Source organism: Cervus elaphus, chromosome 18 (assembly GCF_910594005.1).
Source record: "Cervus elaphus chromosome 18, mCerEla1.1, whole genome shotgun sequence".
Classification (NCBI taxonomy): domain Eukaryota; kingdom Metazoa; phylum Chordata; class Mammalia; order Artiodactyla; family Cervidae; genus Cervus; species Cervus elaphus.
In genome coordinates, this window is record NC_057832.1 from 63667218 (window position 1) to 63695178 (window position 27961).

Here is a 27961-nt window from a genome sequence, read left to right on the forward strand (position 1 = left end):
TAGGCTGAGAGCTGAAAAGAGGCTAAAGTCTTTGGTGATCACATGATTGCTAACCTTTCTCAGAGCAATTTCAGTAGACTGGTGGGGGTGGAATCCAGATTGCAGTGGGTTGAGAAGTGACTGAGAGAAGAGGAAATAGAAGCAGTGCTTATGACCTGCTCTTTCCAAAAGTCATCTATAAACTAGAATATATATCAGTATAGAATGATTTATTCTATTAATACTTATTTTATCACTATACTCGGTTGAATTAAAACTAAATAATTGACAAAGGTACAATTGAACCATGAACTCCTTCCTCCCAAATATCTAGAGATCACTTTATCTTTAAATAAATTAATTCTGTGGCCTTTTAGAGAGGTAGATCCAATGATATTATATCTCATCTTTATTTTTACTGGTTTTCATGCCATCCTCTTTAATGATTTCTCCCATCATCATTCCTTTTTACTCCATCTCAGCTCTCAGACACATGACCTTTTTGTCGATCTCATTAAAGCTTGTGCTCATTTTCTAAGTTTCCTATCAATCGGGGTAATTGCTTCCTACACAAAACCCAGTCTCCTATTAACTGGCTCATTACCTTGAGTTAAAGGTTCAGAAACTTCTTCAAACTGAAATCACTGCAGTGTCCTGAAAAGAAACTACTTTTGAAGATGCTGACACATCTATAAGCCAAGACATTTTTTGGATTGAATTCATTGTTTTATAGATCCAACTTATTCTTTGTCAAGTTCTTATATTCACTGGTTTTCCTTCCTCATTGTAACGGTACATTTTTTATTCTCGAAGTCATAACAGTTACAAACATATGGAGTAGTAGAGGACAGACGGTAAAGTGTCTGCCTACAATGCGGGAGACCCGGGTTCGATCCCTGGGTTGGGAAGATCTCCTGGAGAAGGAAATGGCAACTCACTCCAGTATTCTTGCCTGGAAAATCCCATGGACAGAGGAGCCTGATTACAGTCTACAGGCTACAGTCCATGGGGTCGCGAAGAATTGGACACGACTGAGCGACTTCACTACTTCTACTAGAGGACAAAATCAGTACAGCTCTGCCTAATTGTACCTTTGCCTGTGGTTCGGAAAAGGTATCCTATTAAAATTCCTCTGTCCAGTTGAAGACAATTGGGTTAATAAACATTTCTCCTCATTATTTGCAGGCTAACTAGTTTTATATTTGCATTTTCTAGGCTTACCTCACTGATGCTGAACATCCTAATAATCTTGCTTCTTTGGATCAGTGAGAAAGACCAAGAGACATGAAGTGAAAAAAGAAAGATTGAAAAAAAGGTAATAAAATAAATGATTCAAACTCATTATATCTACTAAGTAGTTAAAAATATTCTTTAGTAGTACAAGTAAACATCTCATCAAATAGAATTTTTTACACAGCATCTATGTAAGTTCAAGACTACATCACTTTGAGCAGAATAATATCTCCTAGAAAGAACTAAGAACTAAGATGCCCCAGTATTCAGCTGTCCTTGCTATCAAATCTTCGCTTAGTATATATCATACGGTGGGCACTGTGATATAGAGGTACGGATCTTGGTTTGTGTTTTTAAGAACTATCCAGTGTGTTGAGGAGGAAGAATATGTTATCCATAGGAAAGTAAATAATAATATAAGACAGTATATTTTCAATGACAAATGAATATTACAGATTATAAGAGCTATCAGATTTCAAAAGGAAAGGTTTACCATACCAATATGAAATAATTAGAAAAGGTTTCACAAAGGAGAGTGCTTCATGTGGAAGATATGGGAGGAAATATAAGACATAGGTTAGCAAAAAGGCATGGGGAAGGCCTTTCAGGCAGGGAAGAGAGCTTAAACAATGATCCAAAGGAGATGTAGAACTACTCAAGACTATATGAGACCAATCAACCCTGAAGAAGGCCTGGAAGTGTCTTTTATGCTCTAGAGGAAGTAGCAACTAAGAATAAAGTCTAACTACCGTGAGCCTGGGGCTTCCCAGTGGGGCTAGTGGTAAAGAACCCGCCTGGCAATGCAGGAGACATAAGAGATGTGGGTCTATTCCTAGGTTAGAAAGATCCCCTGGAGGAGGGAATGGCAACCCGCTCCAGTATTCTCGCCTGGAAAATCGCATAGACAGAGGAGCCGGCAAGCTATAGTCCATAGGGTCACAAACATGACTGAAGCGACTTAGCACACACATTCGCACCCTGAACCTATGATGCTGTGAGAAGCCCCAGGTGAAGCCACCAATTTGCCAGGAACATGTGTGAGGTCATCTTGGAAGTGGGTTTTCTCCCAGCAGTTGAGCTACCTGCTTGATACCATCCCTCAGCCCTGCCTAATTTTTGGAATTTTGAGCAAAAATTTACTAATACTATTTTAAATCATTAAATTTTGGAATGAACCACTGCCTCTTTCCTTGTTATGGGTTAAAATTATAATAAGCAAAATGGCTTCACTATTATTCACTTTCCCACCTTTGTCTTCTCCATCACATAGCATTTAGTCTTCCTCAAAGTCCATATCATATGATGCCTGGTTAATTTATTTTTTTAAAAGGTCAAAATGTTCCTTCTAATGGTATTTATCTTTTAATAAAGGAAGATAGGAATATCTTTAAGATGCAAAGGCTGGAAAGGATGTAGAGTGGGAATGTAATAAAAAAGAAAGAAAAGGAAAAGTATAAAATCATCATATAGAAGCCTTAAATGTCCAATTTAAACTATATTGCTTTAGATGATCTAGTTCACAATTTTTCTTTGCTTAATTTCTCTACTCCAAAGTGCTATGTCACTGACTGTAGCTTTTTTTTCAATTGAGCAAAGTTAATTACCAACTCTGACTGTTTTATAAACCTCAAATGCCAATTTTTATAGACTAAAATCAACTTAGATGAATATTTTAAAATAATTAACAAACAAAAGATTTCCCCCATCTAATGCTTTTCCTAAAACATGCAAAGTGAACAAAAGGGTAAAACAAAAATTTATCATACTTCTCTTCAACTAGTCCATCACTAGTTATCTTTAACTAGACTGATACTTTGATGGGAATTTTCTTTTTCCATTTAGGAAAACATATTCTCCTAAAATTAACTAGCACATATTTTAATTCAACACAAAAATCCAGTCTCTATCACTATTGACTTCTAGGAATTAATCCAAACCATGAATTTAAAATGCTGCCTGTCATTTTCTATCTTAAAGTCATGGGCACTGTTAAGAGACATATTCAAGAATTATTTGATATCTCTTTCACTTTTATATATATTCTCATTTAATGGATATGCTAAGCCCTTTTTATTTTTACACTAAATTTATCTAGGTAGCAACATAAATAACTAGTTTGTATCAAATTTCCACTTGCTTCATTTTATAAATAGTACATAAATAAGAATTCCACTGGTTTGCATCCTCTAACTAGTAACTGCAAACTTTATGAAAATACAATCTCTCTCTTTTTTTGCAGCTGAAGACACAATATCTAGCAGAATGTCTGGGATATAATAGGTACCAAACATATTATTTTTAACAGAATATACAATAGAGAACATGCATTTGAAGTGTATAGTGTGATAAATGTTTACATCTGTATAAACTCATAAAACTATCACCAAAATCAGGATAATAAACATATCCATTGCCCTTAAAAGTTCTTTTATGCTCCCTTTTAATCCCTCCTATCATGACTACTGACCCACTTTCTGTCACTATGGATTAGTTTGCATTTTCTAGATTCCTATGTAAGTGAAACCATAAAGTGCTTTGTTTTCTCTCTAGTTTCTTTCACTCAGCTTAATTATTTTGAGATTAATTTGTGCTGTGTGAATCAATAGTTATTTCTTTTTACTGCTGACTAGTATTCTATTGTATAGCTAAATCACAGCTTGTTTATCCTTTCATCTGTTGAGAGACATTTAATTTGTTTCATTTGCCCCAATCAAAAAATGGGCCAAAGATCTAAACAGACATTTCTCCAAAGAAGACATACAGATGGCTAATAAACACATGAAAAGATGCTCAACATCACTCATTATCAGAGAAATGCAAATCAAAACCTCAGTGAGGTACCATTACACACCAGTCAGAATGGCTGCTATCCAAAAGTCTACAAGCAATAAATGCTGGAGAGGCTGTGGAGAAAAGGGAACCCTCTTACACTGTTGGTGGGAATGCAAACTAGTACAGCCACTATGGAGAACAGTGTGGAGATTCCTTAAAAAACTGGAAATAGAACTGCCGTATGACCCAGCAATCCCACTCCTTGGCATACACACCAAGGAAACCAGATCTGAAAGAGACACGTGCACCCCAATGTTCATCGCAGCACTGTTTATAATAGCCAGGACATGGAAGCAACCTAGATGCCCATCAGCAGATGAATGGATAAGAAAGCTGTGGTACATATACACAATGGAATATTATTCAGCCATTAAAAAGAATACATTTGAATCAGTTCTAACGAGATGGATAAAACTGGAGCCCATTATACAGAGTGAAGTAAGCCAGAAAGATAAAGACCAATACAGCATACTAACGCATATATATGGAATTTAGAAAGATGGTAACAATAACCCTATATGTAAGACAGAAAAAGAGACACAGATGTACAGAACAGACTTTTGGACTCTGGGAGAAGGTGAGGGTGGGATGATCTGAGAGAACAGCATCGAAACATGTATATTACCAAGTGTGAAACAGATTGGTTGGATGCATGAGACAAGTGCTCGGGGCTGGTGCACTGGGATGACCCAGAGGGATAGGATAGGGAGGGAGGTGGGAGGGGGGATCAGGATGGGGAACACATGTAAATCCATGGCTGATTCATGTCAATGTATGGCAAAAACTACTACAATATTGTAAAGTAATTAGCCTCCAACTAATAAAAATAAATGGAAAAAAAAATAAAAACACACAGCACTCAAAAAAAAAATAATTTGTTTCATTTGGGACTCTTGCACATAAAGCTTCTGTGAACATTCATGTATGTCTTTATAAAGATACATGCTTTCATTTCTCTTGGATAAATACTTAGGAGTGGTATGGCTGGGTCATATGGTAGGTGTATGTATAGTTCTTTAAGAGAGTGTCAAACCGTTTCCCAAAGTAATCACATCATTTAACATTTCCACCTGCATTGTGTGAGAATTCTCCATCCTCTATGTCCAAGCCAATACTTGGTATGGGCAAACTTTTAAAATTTAGTCATTAGCATTGATGTGTAGTTGTAGCTCTGTGATTTTAACTTGCTTTCCCCTAATGACCAATCAAGATTGCTGGGAGAAATATCAATAAACTCAGATATGCAGATGACACCACCCTTATGGCAGAAAGTGAAGAACTAAAGAGCCTCTTGATGAAAGTGAATGAGGAGAATGAAAAAGTTGGCTTAAAGCTCAACATTCAGGAAACTAAGATCATGGCATCTGGTCCCATCACTTCATGGCAAATAGATGGGGAAATAGTGGAAACAGGGGCTGATTTTATTATTTTGGGCTCCAAAATCACTGCAGATGGTGATTGCAGCCATGAAGTTAAAAGACACTTACTCTTTGGAAGGAAAATTATGACCAACCTAGACAGCATATTAAAAAGCAGAGACATTATTTTGCCAACAAAGGTCTGTCTAGTCAAAGCTATGGTTTTTCCAGTGGTCATGTATGGATGTGAGAGTTGGACTGTGAAGAAAGCTGAGCTCTGAAGAATTGATGCTTTTGAACTGTGGTGTTGGAGAAGACTCTTGAGAGTCCCTTGGACTGCAAGGAGATCCAACCAGTCCATCCTAAAGGAGATCAGTCCTGGGTGTTCATTGGAAGGACTGATGTTGAAGCTTAAATGCCAATACTTTGGCCACCTGATGTGAAGAGTTGACTCATTTGAAAAACGCTGATACTGAGAAAGATTGAGGGCAGGTGGAGAAGGGGATGACCGAGGATGAGATGGTTGGATGGCATCACTGACTCAATGGACATGAGTTTGGGTGGACTCCGGGAGTTGGTGATGGACAGGGAGGCCTGGCGTGCTGCAGTCCACAGTGTCGCAAAGAGTCAGACACGACTGAGCAACTAAACTGAACTGAATGACCAATGATATTGAGCACGTTTCCATGAACTTTTTGCCAATTATTAGCCCAATTCAAGGTCATAAAGATTTTTATCTAAACGTTTTGGTGTTAGGTTTTATATTTAGGTCTGTGTTCTATTTTCAGTTAATTTTTATAAATGGTATGAGGTAGGGATGAAGGACATTGTTTTGCACATGGATGTCCAGTTTTTCCAGTAACATTTGTCAAAAACAGTATCCTTTCTCCACCAAGTCAGCTTTGCAACTTTGTGGAAAAATCAGTTATTTGTACATGTATGTGTCTATTTCTGAATGTTCTTTCCTGTTTCATTGATCTGTTTGTTTCTCTTTAAGCCAATACACACTCTTGAATATTTTGGCCATATACTAAGTCTTGAGATCTCCAGCTTTGTTCTCCATTTTCAAAGTTGTTTTGAATCTTCTGGTTTTTGCTGTGTTCCCCGCCCCCCATATGGACTTTAGAATCACTTGTCAGTTTCTACCAAAAGAATGGCTTGGATTTTGATTGGGGTTACCTTTAATCTTTATATCAATTTAGGGAAAATTGACATCCTAGCAATACTGAGACTTTTGACCATGGCTGAATACATCTTTACTGAATAAAAGAAGAATTGTTGAAGTTCAGTTTTAGAATAAAGAATTTTCAGAACTCTAGGTAAATTAGAAATATCATTTTTATTAAAATGTTATGGCTGGAACTTTTGGCTTTCCAAAAAAAATTCTAATTGTATTTTTAAAATTATGGGGAAATACAGTTGACTTTGGGAAATGTATTGTGGTTGCTTCCTTCTTTGACATATAGCATCTTGTAATTTCAGATCTAGTATGAGATCTGTGTACTAGATGTATGGATGAGATCTGTGTTTTCTAAAGATCTTTCCTTTAGGAAAAGAAAAACAAAAGATGATTCAGTGACAAGCTATTAAAATCTAAAGGGAGACTGATGCACATTCAATAAAAGAAAGTCTAAATCTAGCTTCCAGTATCCAGGAAAATTTTATCAAGTCCCTTAAAAACAAATGATACCTATCAAATTTATTTGCTTTTGTGATTTTTTAACTATTCAAAACATTTTCAGTTTATGATTTTCTTTTACTCAGACAACTGTGAAGTAAGAACAAGTCACCATCATTGCAACAGAGGAAGGTGAGGAACCCAATAGAGAACAGATCACCAAAAGTCACAGTGAAGGCTAGTGAAAACTGCCTTCAGGTCAACTAATTCTCTTCTGAGATGTTTCTTCACTAGACATTTCTATGGAAAAAACAGGGCTCACTCCAGCTGTTCAAATAGACAAGGCACTTCTTAAAGGATGTCAGTTGTCCCCTCAATCTCCAGAAGGACCAGTGAGGAAGATTTACAGACCACCCAGCCTGGATCTACACCTAAGTCAGACCCAGGAACTAATGTGCTAGGTCAGATCTCACTGTCAGCTACTAATGTGTTAGCTCTCACCTCACTGTTTTTTGCTTAAAGGGCAAATGTTGGACAATAGAAGATAGGACTTTGGTTGCTATTATCCTAAAAGACCCACACCAGCACAGTCTCACTCAAGAAAACAAAAGTTTCCCTGCAGCTTCTGCTTCATTGTTCTGCTCTTTTCTGAACAGACAGTTCATTCTAGAGAATATGATTAGCAGAGTCTAGTCATTTATTTGGGCCTGCATTCATAATAGTGGAAATTCCCCAGACATAAAAATGATGTTTAAAAGGCACGGAGAAGCCTCAACATGGCAAGGTACATCTCACAAAGCATTCTTAAAATCAATGTGAGTCATAGAATTACGATGGTTTGGGGTTGAAAGGGATCTTTTAAATCACCAGTGTTTTCCAAATTTTAAGCCATGACTCATTAAAACACCATAAAAATCAATGCAGTGTGCTCCAAACTTTTAAAAATTAAAATAGAATTGTAAATATCACCATGGATTGCACTTAGGGAAGGTAAGTATTGTCTGGTGATAAAACAGTCATCCTAATTATATATGTGTGTTTCTATATATGTATATGTACAATATATATATACTTATACATATGTATAATATATATTTATATTTGTATATACAGTGTATATTTATATATACACATTTTACATATGTATATCCCAAGCCCTGATGTAAGATGCATTTTTTTACTATGAGTCATGGTGAACATAAAAACTTGAAAAATACTAATCTAACCCACCTTTTTCATTTACATTAAAAGGAGAAAAAAGAAGACTCAGAAAATCTGAGTTAATGTAGTTAACTTGCTTGGTAGTTAACGTAAAGATGGAATCAAGATTCAGAAAATCTCTCAGTCCTTGCTCTGATAGTTAACCTTGCTCTGGTAATTAACATAAAGATGGAATCAAGATTCAGAAAATCTCTCAGTCCTACTCTTATTATAAGGACAACATCCATCACCTGGAAGAATACTTCCCATTTCCTAGGTAAATCTCCTCCTACATTAGCCTTGTTGTGGTAATTAAATGAACTTTATATTTAGTATCTCACAAAAATATTGTAAACTTCATAGTTGCATTTGTGAGGCAATAGTTAATGGTTACCACTTGCTGTAATTAATACTAGTCAACATATTCTACATATTAACTCTGAAAAGACAGTTAATCTGTGTTATTTTAAAGATTTTTATGTTGGCAGATATGTTAATTGCAGGGAAGACATTGTATCAGTAACTATAAACAAATATTTAAAGAAAATAATTTTTTTTTCAATAAATAGAAAGAAATCTAAAGTTATGATCTGTCATGCTGATCAGTCATGATCACTGAAATTTCTTTTTTCTTGCCAGTTCTCTGCTATGTTTGTTTCTAACAAAACATTAAATACATTTTCCAAAAAAAAAAAAAGTTTCTATGATTTGAAATGAAATATGAAAAGCAAGAGCTTTTCAACAGTTTCTCTAAATGTGCCAAATTAATGATACATCTACATTTTAAAAGCTTGAATTACTAGAAGAAAAATACTTAACTTCATGGGTATTTTTATATTAATAGGTAAAAGCTATAAAAATAATATATAAATATTTTTAACAATACAGCTTTTTATTTTTCTTGTCCTTATTTTAACTGAATTGCTAAAAATTCTATTTCTAAATAGCCATGAGCTGAATATTTGCCCAGCTTGGAATATCTCTTTCTTCAATAATAACAAGTCTTTTGCACTATTGTACACCATTGTGAATTTTATAAATATAAATTTAATACTAATACTTCTATTATACATTAAAACCTAATTGCTTTTAAGATTTTAATGATAAGGAGGGTCAAAGAGGAGTAAAAAATACCAAGGATTAATGCTTTCGATAAAGAACCCTAATTTCCATCGTGTCACCTTCTCCCTCCTACAGGAAACCTCAATAAATGTAGCAATGAAAAGTACAACACTTTTGCAAAGTATGCCCAGAATTTTTCCATTTGCTAGCTCAGTGCCACCACCCAGATTTTGATATGGATTTTACAAGTTCACTTTTCATCATCAATTAATATGTTTTGAATTCATACTGAAAATAGAATGCACTTTATTTTTACATGCTGACTCTTCTCATTGTCTGTGGGACTTTAGTTTCCTTACAAAGAAGACATACTGTTCATGAGGTTTTCAAGGCACGAGAACCCCCTTTATTTTGGGGGGCTCCAAAATCACTGCAGATGGTGACTGCAGCTATGCAATTAAAAGACGCTTATTCCTTGAAAGGAAAGTTATGACCAACCTAGATAGCATATTAAAAAGCAGAGACATGACTTTGCCAACAAAGGTCTGTCTAGTCAAAGCTACAGTTTTTCCAAGTGGTCATGTATGGATGTGAGGGTTGGACTATAAAGAAAGCTGAGTGACAAAGAATTGATGCTTTTGAACTATGGTGTTGGAGAAGACTCTTGAGAATCCCTTGGACTGCAAGGAGATCCAACCAGTCCATCCTAAAGGAGATCAGTCCTGGGTGTTCATTGGAAGGACTGATGCTGAAGCTCAAACTCCAATACTTTAGCCACCTGATATGAAGAACTGACTTATCTGAACAGACCCTGATGCTGGGAAAGATTGAAGGCAGGAGGAGAAGGGGATGACAGAGGATGAGATGGTTGGATGTATCACCAACTCAATGGACATGAGTTTGAGTAAACTTTGGGAGTTGGTGATGGACAGGTAGGCCTGGCATGCTGTAGTCTATGGGGTCACAAAGAGTCAGACATGACTGAGCAACTGAACTTAACTGAACAAAGAAGACAAGTTACTTTTCTTGCCAAGGATATTTTTCTATACTCAGTTCAATTCAGTCACTCAGTCGTGTCTGACTCTTAACAGTCCATGAGGTTGCAAAGAGTCAGACACAACTGAGTGCACATACACACAGACAAATTCATGTGCTAGTAGTAGCATGGAGGGAAAAATTCTTTTAACTACAGTTCAGTACAAATGAAATTTAATACTCTCTTTATGATTGTGTGTGTGTTAGTCGCTCACTCGTGTCCGACTCTTGGCGACCCCATGAATTGTAGCTCGCCAGGCTTCTCTGTCCATGGAATTTTCCAGACAAGAATACTTCTCCAGGGGAGAAGGGATTGAACCAACCCAGGGATTGAACCTGGGTCTCCTGCATTGCAGGAAGACTCTGTGGTCTGAGCCACCAGGGAAGCCAATTCCGTATAAATGAAATTTAATGCTCTCTTTACTATGATTATAACTTTCAAATATTTGTACCTCTTTCTGCCTTCAATAAATATTAAAATGTGGAAAGAGCGAAACGATGTTGTCTTTTCAAGTTCCTCTTTTTCCCAAATGAAATCTCCCCCCACCCCAAATAAGAAACCATGTTTTCATTTTATTTGGAGAAGGGCATGACAACCCACTTCACTATTCTTGCCTGGAGAATCCCATGGACAGAGAAGCCTAGTGGGCTATGGTCCTCAGGTTCTCAAATCAAAGACTCTGACACGACTGAATCAACTTAGCATGCACGCATTATTTTATTAGGCATGTCTGTGTAATTTCTCCTCATAACTACATGAGGAGTTATAACTTAGTTCATAACTAAGTTCATAACTACTTATGAAGTTTATCTGTGTTTGATCTTCTTCTTCACTGAGGGTAGGGACATATTTTTCATCTTAAATTTCACCAATCTTCTCCCTTCACTTCCACACTCTCGCTCCTCCTGTCTTCTGGAGAGGGTATAATGCTACCTTTTTCAAGATCTTCATTATTCAAAAGGTGGCATACAAAATGGTTACACAATGCAGGCCTCATTTATATTTATAAAATTACTGATCAGATTGTTACTGCAACAATTTCCAAACATCATGTAACCAACAACTGCAGTGCGGTGGGTGGGGTGGGAACACTACAGCCTAACACAATTCATTAAGGGCCCTCCTCTGGTTGAATCTCTGAAACTCCAGCAGCCTCTGTACCACTTGAAACCTAATGCTCTCTCTCTCTCTCTCAAGCAGTGTTCCACCTTTCTGGGACAGAAGTCAGTAACCATATTCCCCATAAGCTTACTATGAGAAGAGATAAGAGGAGGGAGGTAGAACAGGTTGCCAAATCCACTTAGGCACTCTGCCTAGATTAACCTATCCATTTAAAAGGCGTCAAGTTACCCATGCCAACATTAAAAGTGCTCAGAGTTCTGATGCGAATTAGACCAAGGCAGGCTTTCTCTGACACCCGGGCCACCACAGACGTCCTCCAGGGCATCTGTTATGGATTCTCTAGCTTTCCTTTCCCCTCCTCCATCTTATATTGCTTTTTATTGCCCCTCTCCTTTCCCCAGTTCCCATGTTTTTCTGCCCAACCCTAGCACTACAGGCATCATTCACTGTTGGCTCTTGAATTAAACAGTGCTTGGGCTTCCCAGGTGACACAGTGGTAAAGAATACACCTGTAAATACCAAAGACTTAGGTTCGATACCTGGGTCGGGAAGATCCCCTGAGGTAGGAAATGGCAACCCACTCCAGCATTCTTGCCTGGAAAATTTCATGGACACAGGAGCCTGACGGGCTACAGTCCATAAGGTTGCAAGGAGCCGGGCACAACTCAGGACGCACGCACTTGGTAGCCAGACCTCTTCTTGTGCCCACCAAAGCATCCATGCCTGGGTTCCTTAAAATGTAAAATTATCGTGCTCCCAAGTCACCTCCTAAGCGCTTCTCAGGGCCACGCAGCTAAAGGGAACCAACAACTGACAAGGTGAAGCTGAGTCTCAGATAGAGGACCCTGACAGCGTCACACCAGAATGTAACTCTCAGGAGGGGCAATGGCTCGAAGACGTGAGAAAGCTGGGAGGTAGAAAGATGCCCAACCTAAGCAAACTCAGTCGCGCAAGCGCATGGCTTGCAGCGCGTCTCCCGTGGCCTCATCACAGCGCCTGCGCACAGGATCCCTGGAGCGGCGGGGAAGGGAGAGGAGCTGTCGGGCCTAGAGCTCCCACTGCCTCAGCAACCTCAGCTGCAAGCCCCGCCTCCTTCAGCTGCTCGCCTTCCCAAACAAGCGGGTGCGGCCTAGCGCTCTCCGTCTATTGGCCTTTGGCCTTTTCCGTTTCCTCCCAGCCCTCCAGACTCCACCAATCAGCTTGTGCGTTTGAGTAAGTGGCCACCTCCTAGGCAGCCGCTCTGACTCCTCTGCCTCCTCCCGCTGCTGCCTCCGCTGCTGCCTCCTCCTTCCCCACCTCCTCCGTCAGGCGGGCGTCTGCGGGGGCCCGAGGGGCGGCGGCGGCGGCGGCAGCAGCGATATGGAGCCGGGGCCCGGCGGCCGAAGCGCTGCTCGCGGGCACGGGGCCGGACCCGCGAGCACTCCGCCGCCTAGGGAGCAGGAGCGGAAGCTGGAGCAGGAGAAGCTCTCCGGGGTGGTAAAGAGCGTCCACCGGCGGCTCCGCAAGAAGTACCGGGAAGGTAAACAGCGAATGGAGCGGGGGGAAGGGGAGGCCTCGTCGCCCCCGGCCCCTTGTCAACCTCTCCCCTCCCCCAAGGGGCCACCATTACAACCTGAAGGAGCTGCACGTCAGCCCCTGCCAGGGCCGCTCTCCCAGGCCAGGACGCCCCCTTCTCGGTCGAGTCCTCGGTTCGGCTTCAGGCGCCCTCCTCCCGCCCCCTTTTCTTCGAAGGCCCTTCAGGAGAGTTCCAGGCCTGTGGAGGAGCCGAGTCCCCACCTCCCCCATCCCCTGTCCCCAGCCTGGGTGCTGAGATTGTTGTCACCACACACACAAGCACCCAGACCCTCACACAGGAGGTGGAGGTCGATCGTTACGAGAGACTAGCAGCTCAAACACGAAGTGAGGTAGAAATCCATTCGAGAAAGATGGACTGGAAGAAGCGCGAGTTGATTACCCTGCGCTTTGATCAGCCTGTTTGATTTGTTGCCGCGTTTGACCCCCTTCTTACTACCTCATTCCTGCGGGTTTAGCCCGGGCCGGAGCTTCCTCGCATTGGCTTCCAGGGCTGCGAAGTCAGCAGGCCTTTTAGCTGACTGGACTTCACCTTGTTAAAAGGGGGAGGGGCTCCATCCTTGCCACCCCCCGCCCCCCCATCCCGTTCTTTAAATGCTGGATCTTAGTGTTTATTTAGGCGGGAGAGAGAGAGATCTGGGGCAGATTCTCAAAATATTCTTTAAATATGAATAGTATGCAACTACTAAGCCTCCTAAGGGTACCCCGCGAAACAGGCCATCGCTGGGAACCCCTCTTATGGAAGATCTTGAGCAAAGGAGAAGCCATAGTAGCTTTTGCTTGGGCCTGGGAAGTGTTTATAGTTGGGATCTACAGTTATACTTGGTGTTTTAAAATACAGGCTTTTTTTTAACAGAACTATTTTATAAGAAACTGACAGTGAAAATTCCCAGTTTTTTCCTGTGCTCAGGAGACATTTCTTCTAAAGATCAAAACGAGGGATAATTTTTTTACTTTCTTCTGGCTTTAGCTTAATTGCATATTAAGAAGTCGGTAGTCTTGTAGTGGTTGTCTTACACTTGGTTAAGCTTGGATCAGAAGCAAAATTATGACAGTGGGAAGGAACAGATAGCTAAGATAATGTTACTTTTGAGTTACAAACACTTTTCGGTTACTCTGGAAGAGTAAAACTAAGTGTCTTTTGTTCTTTTGAATGTACGTGATGTGTTTCATTTTTCAAACTTTAAAGTTTTTCTCCCCTTGACAACTCAAGGCTCGATTTTTAAATAGCTGCTTTAAAAGTAATCCTAAAAAATAGCCTATAGTTATTGTTTAATAGTTAGCAATAGAGACTTATCAGGCATATTGAGACATTGAAATTTGTTTTTTAAAAGAATGCTGTAACCCCAACGCACAATTTATTCAATAAAATGAGTAGTTACCATAGCAATGATTGCATCATTCTTGATATTCAGAGAATTCACTTACATAATGGCATTCAGTAGGGTCTTGGGTTGTTTGGAAAAATGAAGAAATGACACACTTTATCGTGTATTTTGTACAAACTTAAGCGAGTACCTCTTTTTAAAGAAAAAAATGAATAGCATATAATTCATTTTCCATTTTTACCTTTTTATAATTTGATTATCCATGTTAATTCATTCAAAAATTAGGTTCTACTAAATATACTACTATTGTGTCATCAGAAAGTGCTGTTTATTCTCTCTTAGTTCCCGCATGTTGAAGCATGTGTCTAAGCCTGAATATTAACCAGGGGAATGCTTGTTTATAACGAGAATTAGTATTTGGAAGTTACCAGAGCTAGGATAGATACATGTAGTTCATAAGTGAATGATACAGTTTGCTTTAGGGCAGGTAGAGTCCTGGCAGTCTGTAAGCATATGAATGAGACTGTTCTTTAGGTGTTTTAATGCCCTGAATTCCACCAATGATCTAGACTTCTCTGGGTTTTAATGATATACAAAGCCCCATCAGTGAACTAGCAAAGTAAAAGATCCTAAAAAGCATGCCCTTTCTATCTTTATTTCTGACATGTAGGTCAAGACTTGTGATTTGACAAAAATTTGTGAAAAAGCCACCTGAAAAAGTCTGATTTTTCACATAATAATACCAAGAATTAGTGCTTTACTAATTTAGTGCTTTACTTTGAGGTCTTAGTGTCATTATAGTGTCGTTTGCAGGTCTTCTCTGGTTATAAAATAATAATACAAATGGTGCTGGGTCAGGTTACAAAGGCCTATTTAATCAGTAACATGCCTGTACTGTAATATCAATAATTATGGAAACTGTACTCCTTTTATAACAATATTCCTATCAGAAAATACAGTGAAAATTCCAGCATAGAATCTTTGAATGTACAAACACATGAAAAGGTGCTCAACATCACTCATTATTAGAGAAATGCAAATCAAAACCACAATGAGGTACCATTACACGCCAGTCAGGATGGCTGCTATCCAAAAGACTACAAGCAATAAATGCTGGAGAGGCTGTGGAGAAAAGGGAACCCTCTTACACTGTTGGTGGGAATGCAAACTAGTACAGCCACTATGGAAAACAGTGTGGAGATTCCTTAAAAAACTGGAAATAGAACTGCCATATGACCCAGCAATCCCACTTTTGGGCATACACACTGAGGAAACCAGATCTGAAAGAGACACGTGCACCCCAATGTTCATTGCAGCACTGTTTATAATAGCCAGGACATGGAAGCAACCTAGATGCCCATCAGCAGATGAATGGATAAGGAAGCTGTGGTACATATACACCATGGAATATTACTCAGCTGTCAAAAAGAATTCATTTGAATCAGTCCTAATGAGATGGATGAAACTGGAGCCCATTATACAGAGTGAAGTAAGCCAGAAAGATAAAGAACATTACAGCATACTAACACATATATATGGAATTTAGAAAGATGGTAATGATAACCCTATATGCAAAACAGAAAAAGAGACACAGAAATACAGAACAGACTTTTGAACTCTGTGGGAGAATGTGAGGGTGGGATGTTTCAAAAGAACAGCATGTATACTATCTATGGTGAAACAGATCACCAGCCCAGGTGGGATGCATGAGACAAGTGCTCGGGCCTGGTGCACTGGGAAGACCCAGAGGAGTCGGGTGAAGAGGGAGGTGGGAGGGGGGATCGGGATGGGGAATACGTGTAAATCTATGGCTGATTCATATCAATGTATGACAAAACCCACTGAAATGTTGTGAAGTAATTAGCCTCCAACTAATAAAAAAATTAAAAAAAAAAAAAAAAAAAAGAATCTTTGAATGTTAAACTAGAAGGAACTTTAGTGATTCCCAAACATGAATAAACAGTAGACTCATATGGGTGCCTTTTAGAAAATTACTCCATTCCACCTCAGATATACAGTTTCAGAACCCCTGTCAATGGTGCTCGGAAATTTGTCAGCCAGATTTTCAAGTGATAATCTAAATGACTTCCTTCGTTTTTACACATGAGTGAGCTGAGTCCTAAAAATAGTAAAATAACTTGCTTGAAGTTTGGACAGTTCATCATTAGTACCAAACATATTTTATGAGATTTTAACAGATTTTATGAGATGAGTGTTCTTTTTCTTTTCCCCCCAGTTCAAAGCCTAATGGTGTCTCCAAATGTTCTTGGAGTGGGAGGGAAAATGAGAAGCAGGAAGTAGCCCTAGAATTTGTGTTGGGTAAAAGGATGTAAATTGATGAGAATGGGGCAGTCCATGGAATAATAGGAATGATTTGCTGAGTTAGAGCTACGTGAAGTGTGGGTTTCTTCTGGAGTGACAGCAGAGAAGAAGATAAATTGGGGTAGAATGAAGGAAGAGGCAAAACATTCACTAGATAGTAAAAGACAGGAGTGAGTCCTGGATAATGAGTGTAATGTTGGATAATGAAGTTTTCCCTTTCCTTCTCTTTGATAGTGGAATTGAAAATGAAGCAAGAATAAGATTGAAAATAAGGTTGGTAGAAAAAAGTTTCTCTCCACCTTTCCCAGTGTATTTGTCCAAACTGATGCTTGTGGCAATGAGCAGGCTTGGGGTAGGGGGTAGTGGATAAAATTGTGAAGACTAGCAGTTAAGTTTAATGCACTCTTTTCTTTTAACACTTTTCCCCTTTCTACTCCATTTTACTGCCTGTCCTCTGTCAGCACTTAGAGACCCTTTGCCTCTTTGTATAAGAGTAAAGTGAGAGTTGGAGATAAAGGTCAGTGTTCCAGGCAGCACTGATATCTGAAGTAGTTACCAAAAGGAAATGGTCAGGAAATGTTTAGCAATGGAGATGAGAAGGAGTGTTTCTAGTGTCAGTCATTTATAGATAAAGGATTGAGTTTATATAAATGGAAACCTTTATTTTTTTTTAACCTATCTTGTGGATGTCTTTAGCAGTTTTCATCAATTTAATTGTCTCTGAATTTACTTTTTCTGCACGCCAAAACAGGTTAAAACAGTTTGTCACATAGACCGGTACAGGTTATCAATCAGAAAAAAATTAAAATGCATGTTAACCTGTTAACAATGATATTCTCAAAGCATAGGTTAATGGTTGATCTTTATTATACTTTTCTACATTTAAAAAAATCAGTGTTACTAGTAGCAGTGATAATATTTTAAAAGTAGTTAGAATAAATAGGATAGGTTACTGATACTGAAACAGAAGAGAAGAACACAGAATAAGTTGATTTTGTAGACTAAGTCAGGGAAAAAATTGTGTTACAAAGGTTAACAGCTGTGAGCAGCATTTTAAGAGTCAGCTACTAAGTAGCCTAGTTTAGATGTTTAATTCTTATTGATTATTCAAATTATTCTCCTTGTTTAAGACAAAGGGTGCTGCAACAGCAGTTTAGGATATGCTGCTCATTTGTGATTGATTTTTCCTTAGCATACAGCTGAAACAAGAGAATTGTAGGGGGAAGGGAAAAACCTTTGAATTAGAAATAATTTTAAACTAAAATCAAAAGGTCTAAAAGTGAAAGAATAAATGTATTGTTAGTGTTTTTTCATGAAACAAAGTTTTGAAATTACTTTTAAAATTAGAATAACAGACTGTGTGCTTTTAGTTGAAATTTCCTAATTTTTTTCTCCTTTGGGGGCTTTCAATACTGCTTTAAATTACTGACCAACTCTTTGACCCCAAGACACTTTAACAGATTCCCTTTGTTTTCCTTTTTTTTTTTTTTAAATCAAGTGACGTTTAACTCTTTTTTTCTTTACATGTTCTTTTCTGATTCTGATACAAAATCTGAAAGCATTGTTTTTTAGTGATGGAATCTTTGCTCAATCACCAAATGAGTAAGTTGAAAACTGTCCACAGAAAGGAGAGTCTCCTAGTTTTGCTGGGAGTTTGAACTGCATTTCTAGCAGGGAAAGAAAAATGAAAAAAATGTAATAATCAGTAACACTGGAAGATAAAGGGAACATGAATAAACTCAGTGAGGGACACATAGTAACTATTTGATTTTGTTATTTTTAGTCACCTTGTAGTAGGTATCTTTTTAGGAAATTTTTACATTTTAAAAGATACAGTAAAAATCAAGAGTATTGGTATAGATCCTTTGATTTTGGGGGGGAAAATATAACAACAAATGCAGTGGATATCAACCTTGATTCCACATTAGTTTGGTCTATGGAACTTTGTGGAGCACAGGCATCTGTATTATTTTAAAACTCTGTAGATTATACAGTGGGCAAAGGAGTTGAAGAACACCTAGGTGAAGTACAGTAGATTGAAGTAGGAAGGAGTCTAGATGAAAGTAAATCAGCTAGGAGACTCTTACACCAATCTATTTTTTAAAGGTTAATAATAGTATAAGTAAAAGTAGTGTTCATGAAAATAGAGAAAGATAAGTCAAATACTTTTTGAAAGTCAGAGTGAACAGTTTTAGTGAAAGTAAAGGGAAGAGTCAATGATGATGCCAAGATTTCTTGCCTGGAAAAATGTAAATAGCCATTTCCAGCCAGTTTAGAAATGTGTGTGTTGAGATGGGGGCATGGAGAAAAGAGTAGATAGGCACGTTGGCTTGTCATAGGGTAATGGTAATGATTTAATTCAGATGTATCCCTTGGTAGTAAAGGATTGGAAGTCCTCTGTTAAAGTTTTGAGGGCAGATGAACAGCCCAATGGAGTGATGATAATGTATAATAGAGGAGAGACTCTTGGAAGATACCAGTAGTGTCTTACTGGTTTTACATAAGTAAATAAGTATGCTCCTTTATGCTCCCAAGATGCCATTACCGTTCCTTGATTGTAGTTAACCACTTGCGTGCGTGCTCAGTCGTGTCCAGCTCTTTTGCGGCCACTTGGACTGTAGCCCACCAGGCTCCTCTGTCCGTGGAATTTCATGGGCAAGAATACCAGAGCAGGTTGCCATTTCCTCCTCCAGGGGAACCTTCCTGACCCAGGGATCAAACCACGACTCCTGCATCTCCTTGCATTGGCAGGTGGATTCTTTACCACTGAACCACTTGGGAAGCCAATAGTTATCACTTACCAGTTGAGTTATCTGTCTTTCCCACTAAATTTAGTTCCTTTAGTAGGACTCTGCCTTTTTATCTATGTGTCCCTAGTATCTAGCACCTTGCCTTGTAGATTTAAGGCAGACACACAAAAGAAGGAAGCTGATATAGAATATGTCCTTGTACTTTGAATCTAATCTTTTTATATTCATAATTTTTAAATTTTAATTTTCAGTACAAATTTTTTGTAATGAATTTATGGTCATAGCTTAAATGAGTATATTAGATTAATTTAGCCTTTTGAAATGGTTCATATATCATTAACATCAGTCCACTTTTTTAATTAAAACTGTCAGGAGTAAGTATAGATAAAAATTTTTTTTTTCTCAAAAAATGTGAACTAATAAGGATGTTGTGTGTGGTGTAAGTGTCTCTGTGTGTGTTGGTATGATAATAATTTTGTATATGTCTTTGTATTTATTTAATATACTCTAACTTCACACACAAAATTTTTCAACCCCCATATTCATTTCCTATATTTTTGAGGTGAAGTTTGTGCTGGTTTTAAAATCTAAACATCTGGGAACCACTGATGTAAACTGTACTAATTAATTGTGCTTTACATGTAGAATCATTGATGCTCATTGCACAGGTTATTTTAGAACCCCATGCCTTTAGAGGGACATCTGAGTATTACTTATTCTCATTTAAACAGAAATTCCTCTATTTATGTGGAAATTCCTATTCCCAGTTACATAAAAATTAAGTCCTAGAAGATTCTCCATAAGTCCTTTGTTTACACTAAACAAGAGATCTGTGTGGTGATATATGCATTTAGGTAAAGTTGTTTCACAGGGGAGTAACAGATACTGATTCTAACTGATTCTTTCCATCTCTTGTATAGAGTGTATTCAGAGTTTTACAGTTTGAATTAACTTTTCATCATAAGTATGTTTGTAATAAGAGAGTGCTCCACAAACAAAAAATGCACCATGGGTCAAATTATATTTATAAATGTGAACTTTTATCCATGCAGTGTTTTGTTTTTGAATTAAATTTGGCTCTTCAGTTTGCCCCAAGCCTCAGTTGCTCTGTATATTATTTCACCAGGCTTTTGAGTTTACAGTCTTGCCATAAACCCATGGTTTTAAGCCATGACTGCACAGTGGATTCATCTGGGGAGCAGTAAAAATAAATGACCAGTTCCCACTTCAGACCAATTAAATTAAACGTCTAGGTGAATGCAGCCAGAGTTGAAATTGCTGTCAGGAATCTAACAAATAATGCAGTTGCAGAGGCTAAATCACCACCACCTAGAGGCTAAATAATTGCATTTGACTGACAAAAGACCATTTGTTTGTGGCTAGTAGAGTCAGTGTACTTTGCTTTAGTGCAAAGCTTTGTTCATATCCATGAAAGTTCATAAATTAGAAACTCATTATGAGAAGCAAGGTGGTACAGTGGTGAGGAGCATGGACTTTGGCATTTGACTGCCAGGTTTGATGTGTACCTTTGAGAGGGTTACTTAATCTTTCTGTACTTCAGTTTCCTTATCTGTAAAGTAAAATATCTGTCAAAATGGGTTGGCATTAGAGTTAAATGAGTTAATATTTGTAAGGTACTTAAACAGTATCTGGCATATAGAAAGCATTATTTGTGTTAAATACATACTTTTAAAAATAAAAGGTGTAATTGTAACTACCACTTGGATGCACTTAAGGGTATTGAAGATTGAATAGTTCCTGGAATTTCTATCTAGACTATTCTGTAGTGTCTTCTTCAGTATTAGGATTGCTGAAGCTTTTATTCTTTATCTGGTTTTTTTTTTTTTTTTCCGCCCCCTTTGCTGCTTATATTTCTGTTAATAACATTGTATATGAAAGATTCAACCTTTTTAGCACATTAGAATATTGGATTTTTCCTCTTATCAGAGAAATGACTAGTAGCAGCACATTAGGTGTAATATGCAAGTTTTTCAGATGGTTCCTTTGATTCTCAGGAACGCTTCAACATCAAACATCTTAGATGTTTTTGTGCCATCTTTAGGTTTGCTACTATATCAAACGCTCAAGAATACTGAGAAAGCTGGTCAGTGTGTGGTTTAACTATGTAGATAATCTGTTCCTGATCACTTTGTTTTAATGTCTTGTAATGGTTGCTGAACTTGTTTCCACCTGGTTGTGAGTTTTTTGGCTTACTTCGTTTATTCTGTTAATAGTCAGTTGTGACCTACTCTTTGCAACCCCATGAACTGTAGCCTGGCTCCTCTGTCCATGAAATTCTCCAGGCAAGAACACCGGAGTGGATAGCCATTCCCTTCTCCAGGGGATCTTCCCAACCTGGGGATTGAACCCAGGTCTCCCACATTGCAGGCAGATTCTTTACTATCTGAGCCACCAGGGAAGATCCAGTGGGAGGGAGGTAAACCCTCTTGAAGAGTATGAGAATTCTTTTATGTTTTGAAAGAAAGCAAGTTTCTATTCTAGATGGCATGAGAGAAGTTAATTCAGAAAGAAGGAATAGTATCCATTCTAAAGAGACAGTATAGAGATTCCATTGGTTCACTCGAGTTTGGACCTGTAATCTAGCAGTTCTTGAGGTTATTGAGTAAGAGCAAAAAGAAATAACTTCTTAGCTTCTTATACTTGGTTCTTAAAAAGATCGTTGCAATCAAAGTAATAATATCTTAAACTAATCTCAAAATTACTAAAAATGGAATTCTTTTAAAAAAATATCCCTATGACATATTTATTTAATAACTGAAAGTTTGCGCCTTTTGACCTTCTTCACCTATTTTGCCCACTGCCCAACTCCCTGTCCTTGGGAATTACCAGTCAGTTCTCTGCATCTATGAGCTTGATTTTTTTTTTCTTCTTATATTCCATGGAACTCTGTCTTTTAATCAATTAATGAATGTACTATTTTTTCCTAGTTACTGTCTTTTCATTGGCAGTAACTTGTATTGAATATTCTTTAGTTGTGGCATAGGTTTATGAAGGTGAGTTTAGTCAATAATTACAGTTTAATCCTGAGAGTAGGACCAAGTTTTAGAATAATTTGATTCATTGATTTTCATGCTGAATTTGGTTTCACAACTTTAAGTTGGCATCACTTGGGTTTTGAATTATTAATTAGTTTTTTAATTAGTGTTTTTAAAAGTTTCAGTTCAGTTCAGTTGCTCAGTCGTGTCCGACTCTTTGTGACCCCATGAATCACAGCACGCCAGGCCTCCCTGTCCATCAACAACTCCCAGCGTTTACTCAAACTCAAGTTCATCGAGTCGGTGATGCCATCCAGTCGTCTTATCCTCTGTCATCCCCTTTTCCTCCTGCCCCCAATCCCTCCCAGCATCAGGGTCTTTTCCAATGAGTCAACTCTTCACATGAGATGGCAAGAAAGCAAGTTGAAGTTTCAGCTTCAACATCAGTCATTCCAATGAACACCCAGGACTGGTCTCCTTTAGGATGGACAGGTTGGATCTCCTTGCAGTCCAAGGGACTCTCAAGAGTCTTCTCCAACACCACAGTTCAGAAGCATCAATTCTTCGGTGCTCAGCTTTCTTCACAGTCCAACTCTCACATCCATACATGACCACTGGAAAAACCATAGCCTTGACCAGATGGACCTTTTTTGGCAAAGTAATATCTCTGCTTTTTAATATGCTGTCTAGGTTGGTCACAACTTGCCTTCCAGCGAGTAAGCGCCTTTTAATTTCATGGCTGCAGTCACCATCTGCAGTGATTTTGGAGCCCAGAAAAATAAAGACAGCCACTGTTTCCCCATCTATTTCCCATGAAGTGATGGAACCAGATGGCATGATCTTAGTTTTCTGAATGTTGAGCTTTAAGCCAACTTTTTCACTCTCCTCTTTCACTTTCATCAAGAGGCTTTTTAGTTCCTCTTCACTTTCTGCCATAAGGGTGGTGTCATCTGCATATCTGAGGTTATTGATATTTCTCCTGGCAATCTTGATTCCAGCTTGTGCTGTTTCCAGCCCAGAGTTTCTCATGATGTACCCTGCATATAAATTAAATAAGCAGGGTGACAATATACAGCCTTGACATTCTCCTTTTCCTATTTGGAACCAGTCTGTTGTTCCATGTCCAGTTCTAACTGTTGCTTCCTGACCAGCATGCATATAGGTTTCTCAAGAGGCAGGTCAGGTGGTCTGGTATTCCCATCTGTTTCAGAACTTTCAATAGTTTATTGTGATCCACACAGTCAAAGGCTTTGGCATAGTCAATCAAGCAGAAATAGATGTTTTTCTGGAACTCTCTTGCTTTTTCGATGATCCAGCGGATGTTGGCAATTTGATCTCTGATTCCTCTGCCTTTTCTAAAACCAGCTTGATATCCTTTCTTTACATTTAAACTTTTTAAAGTTTAAATGTAAAGAAAGGATATAATATATAGTCCTGTTAATGCAAACTTTATTTTAGAATTTTATGTGACAATCAGGGGACTTTAAAGATTTGGCAGAGCTTTAACTTGATCTTAAAATGATGTATTTGAACAAACGAATACTGATGTCTTCTCTACATTTATTATTTTAGTCTGACTAGAAAATGTTTTGGAGAAGGCAATGGCAACCCACTCCGGTACTCTCGCCTGGAAAATCCCATGGATGGAGGAGCTTGGTGGGCTGCAGTCCATGGGGTCGCTAAGAGTCAAACATGACTGAGCGACTTCACTTTCACTTTCCACTTTCATGCCTTGGAGAAGGAAATGGCAACCCACTGGAGAATCCCAGGGACGGGGGATCCTGGTGGGCTGCTGTCTGTGGGGTCGCACAGAGTCGGACACGACTGAAGCGACTTAGCAGCAGCAGCAGCAGGAAATGTTTATTAACGATTAATTTCAGGTTCGGCTGCAGAACATCTATTTTTAATAAATTAATTTATTTTAAAAATAAGTTTTCTTGGGTATTCTGGAAAGTGGAATTTTCTAGTAACTGAAGGCTAACTATGTTTTTTGTTCAACTTTGTAACCACCAGACGTGCAACATAGTGTTATACCTCATGGTTGGGGTTTGGTAACTTGAATAAATTCATGATTTAAAACTTCTGGGTCTGGAATGGCTTACGTGAACCATAGAGAATATGTCAGGCTTATATCTCTATGAGAACAGATACCACATTCTACTACATGTCTTCTCCCTTTTGTTTGATGCCAGTGCTTGCTCATTAACTTTATTATTCTCTGTAGTATTTAACATAGAGTATTTTTCAGCAAATTTGCTAAAGAAAATGAAAAGTATGTACAATTACATTTAGTCTTGGTTATATATTAAATATACTATTAATCATATTAGTCTCAGTATCAGCATACTTGGAGAATCTGGAGACTCTAAATGTTAGTGAAAACATTAAATTGAAGTTTGCAAACAGTTTGGGTTTATAGGCTTACAGACAAATTTGAATCCTTCCTCAAAATTTTAGTGGAGCAAATATTAATTGTAAGCCTTAAAACTTCATAAAAAGTTGGCAGTATTTAAAGAGAATTTTGAATATAGTTTCACAGTATACAATGACATAGTAAGGACTCAGAGAATTTATAGTAGATGTCTTTGGTGGCTCATGTGTGTAACATAACATTGGTCCTCAGGTGTGATGGTCAGATACTGTGAGCTCAGAGGGACTAGCTCTGACAGAATCCCCATTTAAATGCTGCTTTCTTTTCTGCTTTTCAGCTTTTTCCAAAACTGCTGGAGCCCACTAAGGGCATCCCCTTTTTCAGTGCCTTAGTGTAGGGTAGAAGCACAGATTGTTCCAACTCTTAATTATTGGGGGATAGTAACTGTAAAATAAATGCTCTAGCCTCCCATCCTTTGGGTGCACAATTCCTGAGGCACACTCTATGCTTCTGTGTTGTCCACAGCCGCAGCCTCAACAATGCACCCTTGTATTAGCATTTTCTCCTCCCTTAACTTGTTCTCCCCAACTCCCTCACTCCTGTTTTCCTAGGGCTCCCTAAGTTGTACCTTTTGTAGAATCTAAACTAAGTCTTGAAAAAAGGAAATCTTTTTAAGTTAAACATAGATTTTCCCAAACATATATGATCATAGAACCTTGGTTTGAATGACTTCTATTACCAGAAAATGTAGTAAGTTTATGTATTTATTTGGAATATGTACATTACATAGAACAGTGAAACTTGCATGTTCAAACAAAGGGTCTTTTAGAATTGATAATTGTTTTTTAGTTGATAAGTCAAGTCTGACTCTTTGGAACCCATGGCAGCATGCCAGGCTTCCCTATTCTCCACCATCTCTCAAGTTTGCTCAAACTTATGTCCATTGAGTCAATGATGCTATCTAACCATCTCATCCTCTGCTGCTCCCTTCTCCTTTTGCCTTCAATCTTTCCCAGCATCGGAGGCTTTTCCAGTGAATTGGCTCATCGCATCAGGCGGCCAAAGTATTGGAGCTTCAGCTTCAGCATCGGTCTTTTCAATGAGTATTCAGGGTTGATTTCCTTTAGGATTGACTGGTTTGATCTCCTTGCTGTCCAAGGAACTCTCAAGAGTCTTCTTCAGCACCAGGGTTCAAAAGCATCAATTCTTCAGTGCTCAGCCTTCTTTATGGTCCAGCTCTCACATCCATACATGACTACTGGAAAAATCATAGCTTTGACTATATGGACCTTTGTCGGCAAAGCGATGTCTTTACTTTTAAATATGGTATCTGGCATTGTCATAGCTTTCCTTCCAAGAAGCAAGCATCTTCTAATTTCATGGCTACAGTCACTATTTGCAGTGATTTTGGAGACCAGGAAGAGAAAATCTGTTACTGCCTCCACTGTTTCCTCTTCTATTTGCCGTGAAGTGATGGGACCAGATGCCATGATCTCAGTTTTTTGAATGTTGAGTTTTAAGCCAGCTTTTTCACTCTCCTCTTTCATCCTCATCAAGAGGCTCTTTAGTTCCTCTTCATTTTCTGCCATTAGAGTGGTGTCATCTGCATATCTGAGGTGGCTGACATTTCTCCTGGGAGTCTTGATTCCAGCTTGTAACTTGTCCAGCCCGACATTTCGTGTGATGTACTCTGCATGTAAGTTAAATAAACAGGGTGAGAATATACAGCCTTGCTGTACTCCTTTCCCAGTTTTGAACCAGTCAGTTGTTCATGTCCAGTTCTAAGTGTTGCTTCTTGACTGACATACAGATTTCTCAGGAGACAGGTTAAATGGTCTGGTATTCCCATCTCTTGAAGAATTTTCCTCAGTTTGTTGTGATCCACACAGTCAAAGTCTTTCGTGCAGTCCATGAAGCAGAAGTAGATGTTTTTCTGGAATTCCCTTGCTTTCTCTATGATCCAGTGAATGTTGGCAATTTGACCTCTGATACCTCTGCCTTTGCTAAATCCAGCTTTTACATCTGAAAGTTCTCGGTTCAAGTACTGCTGAAGCCTAACTTGAAGGATTTGGAACATAACCTTACTAGCATGGGAAGTGAACACAATTGTCTAGTGGTTTGTACATTCTTTAGCACTACCCTTCTTTGGGTGAAAACTGACCTTTTCCAGTCCTGTGGCCACTGCTGGGTTTTCCAAATTTGCTGACATATTGAGTGCAATATAACAGCATCGTCTTTTAGGATTTGAAATCACTCAGCTGGAATTTCATCACCTCCACTAGCTTTGTTCATAGTAATGTTTCCTAAGGCCTACTTGACTTTACACTCCAGAATGTCTGGCTCTAGGTGAGTTGACCACACCATCGTGGTTATCCAGATCACTAAGACCTTTTTTTGTACAATTCTTCTGTGTACTCTTGCCACCTCTTCTTAATCTCTCCTGCATCTGTTAAGTCCTTACTGTTTCTGTCCTTTATCGTGCCCATCCTTGCATGAGCTGTTCTTTTGATACCTCTAGCTTTCTTGAAAAGATCTCTAGTCTTTCCCATCCTGTTGTTTTCCTCTATTTCTTTGCATTTTTTATTGAAGAAGGCTTTATTATCTCTTCTTGCTATTCTGTGGAACTCTGCATTCAGTTGGATATATCTTTCCCTTTCTCCCTTGCTTTTTGCTTCTCTTTCTCTTCAGCTATTTGTAAGGCTGCCTCAGACAACCACTTTGCCCTCTAGCATTTCTTTTTCTTTGGTATGGTTTTGGTCACTGTCTCCTATACAGTGGTATGAACCTCTGCCCATAGTTCTTCAGGCACTCTGTCTACCAGATCTAGTCCCTTGAATCTGTTTGTCACCTCCACTGTATAATCATAAGGGATTTGATTCAGGCCATATCTGAATGGCCTAATGGTTTTCTCCACTTTCTTTAGCTTAAGCCTGAATTCTGCTATAAGGAGCTAATTATCTGAGCCACAGTCAGCTCCAGGTCTTTTTTTTGCTAACTGTACAGAGCTTCTCCATCTTCAGCTGCAAAGAATGTAATCAGTCTGGTTTTGGTGATGTCCACATGTAGAGTCGTCTCTTGTGTTATTGCAAAAGAATTGACAATATCCATTTCAAATAAAGATAAAGCACCTTGAAAATGAATCTAAATGAACCTTAATGAACCATTTGACATTAAATCTGATG

At 38.5% G+C, this 27961-nt stretch overlaps 1 protein-coding gene across 2 annotated transcripts in view; it reads left to right on the forward strand.

Moving 5' to 3' along the window:
- Positions 1-12660: 12660 nt before the first annotated feature.
- Positions 12661-27961, forward strand: part of BMT2 (base methyltransferase of 25S rRNA 2 homolog) — a 78558-nt gene continuing 63257 nt past the window's right edge. The window contains exons 1-2 of one of the 2 annotated variants that reach the window (XM_043872200.1): positions 12826-12959; positions 16897-16935. Coding sequence is in view for 1 of the 2 variants with exons in the window: in XM_043872198.1 (XP_043728133.1) it covers positions 12800-12959 (160 nt within the window). In the remaining variant the exon portion in view is untranslated. Of the gene's footprint in view, positions 12960-16896; positions 16936-27961 lie in introns of both variants that reach the window. The other variant, XM_043872198.1, reaches the window with a different exon arrangement.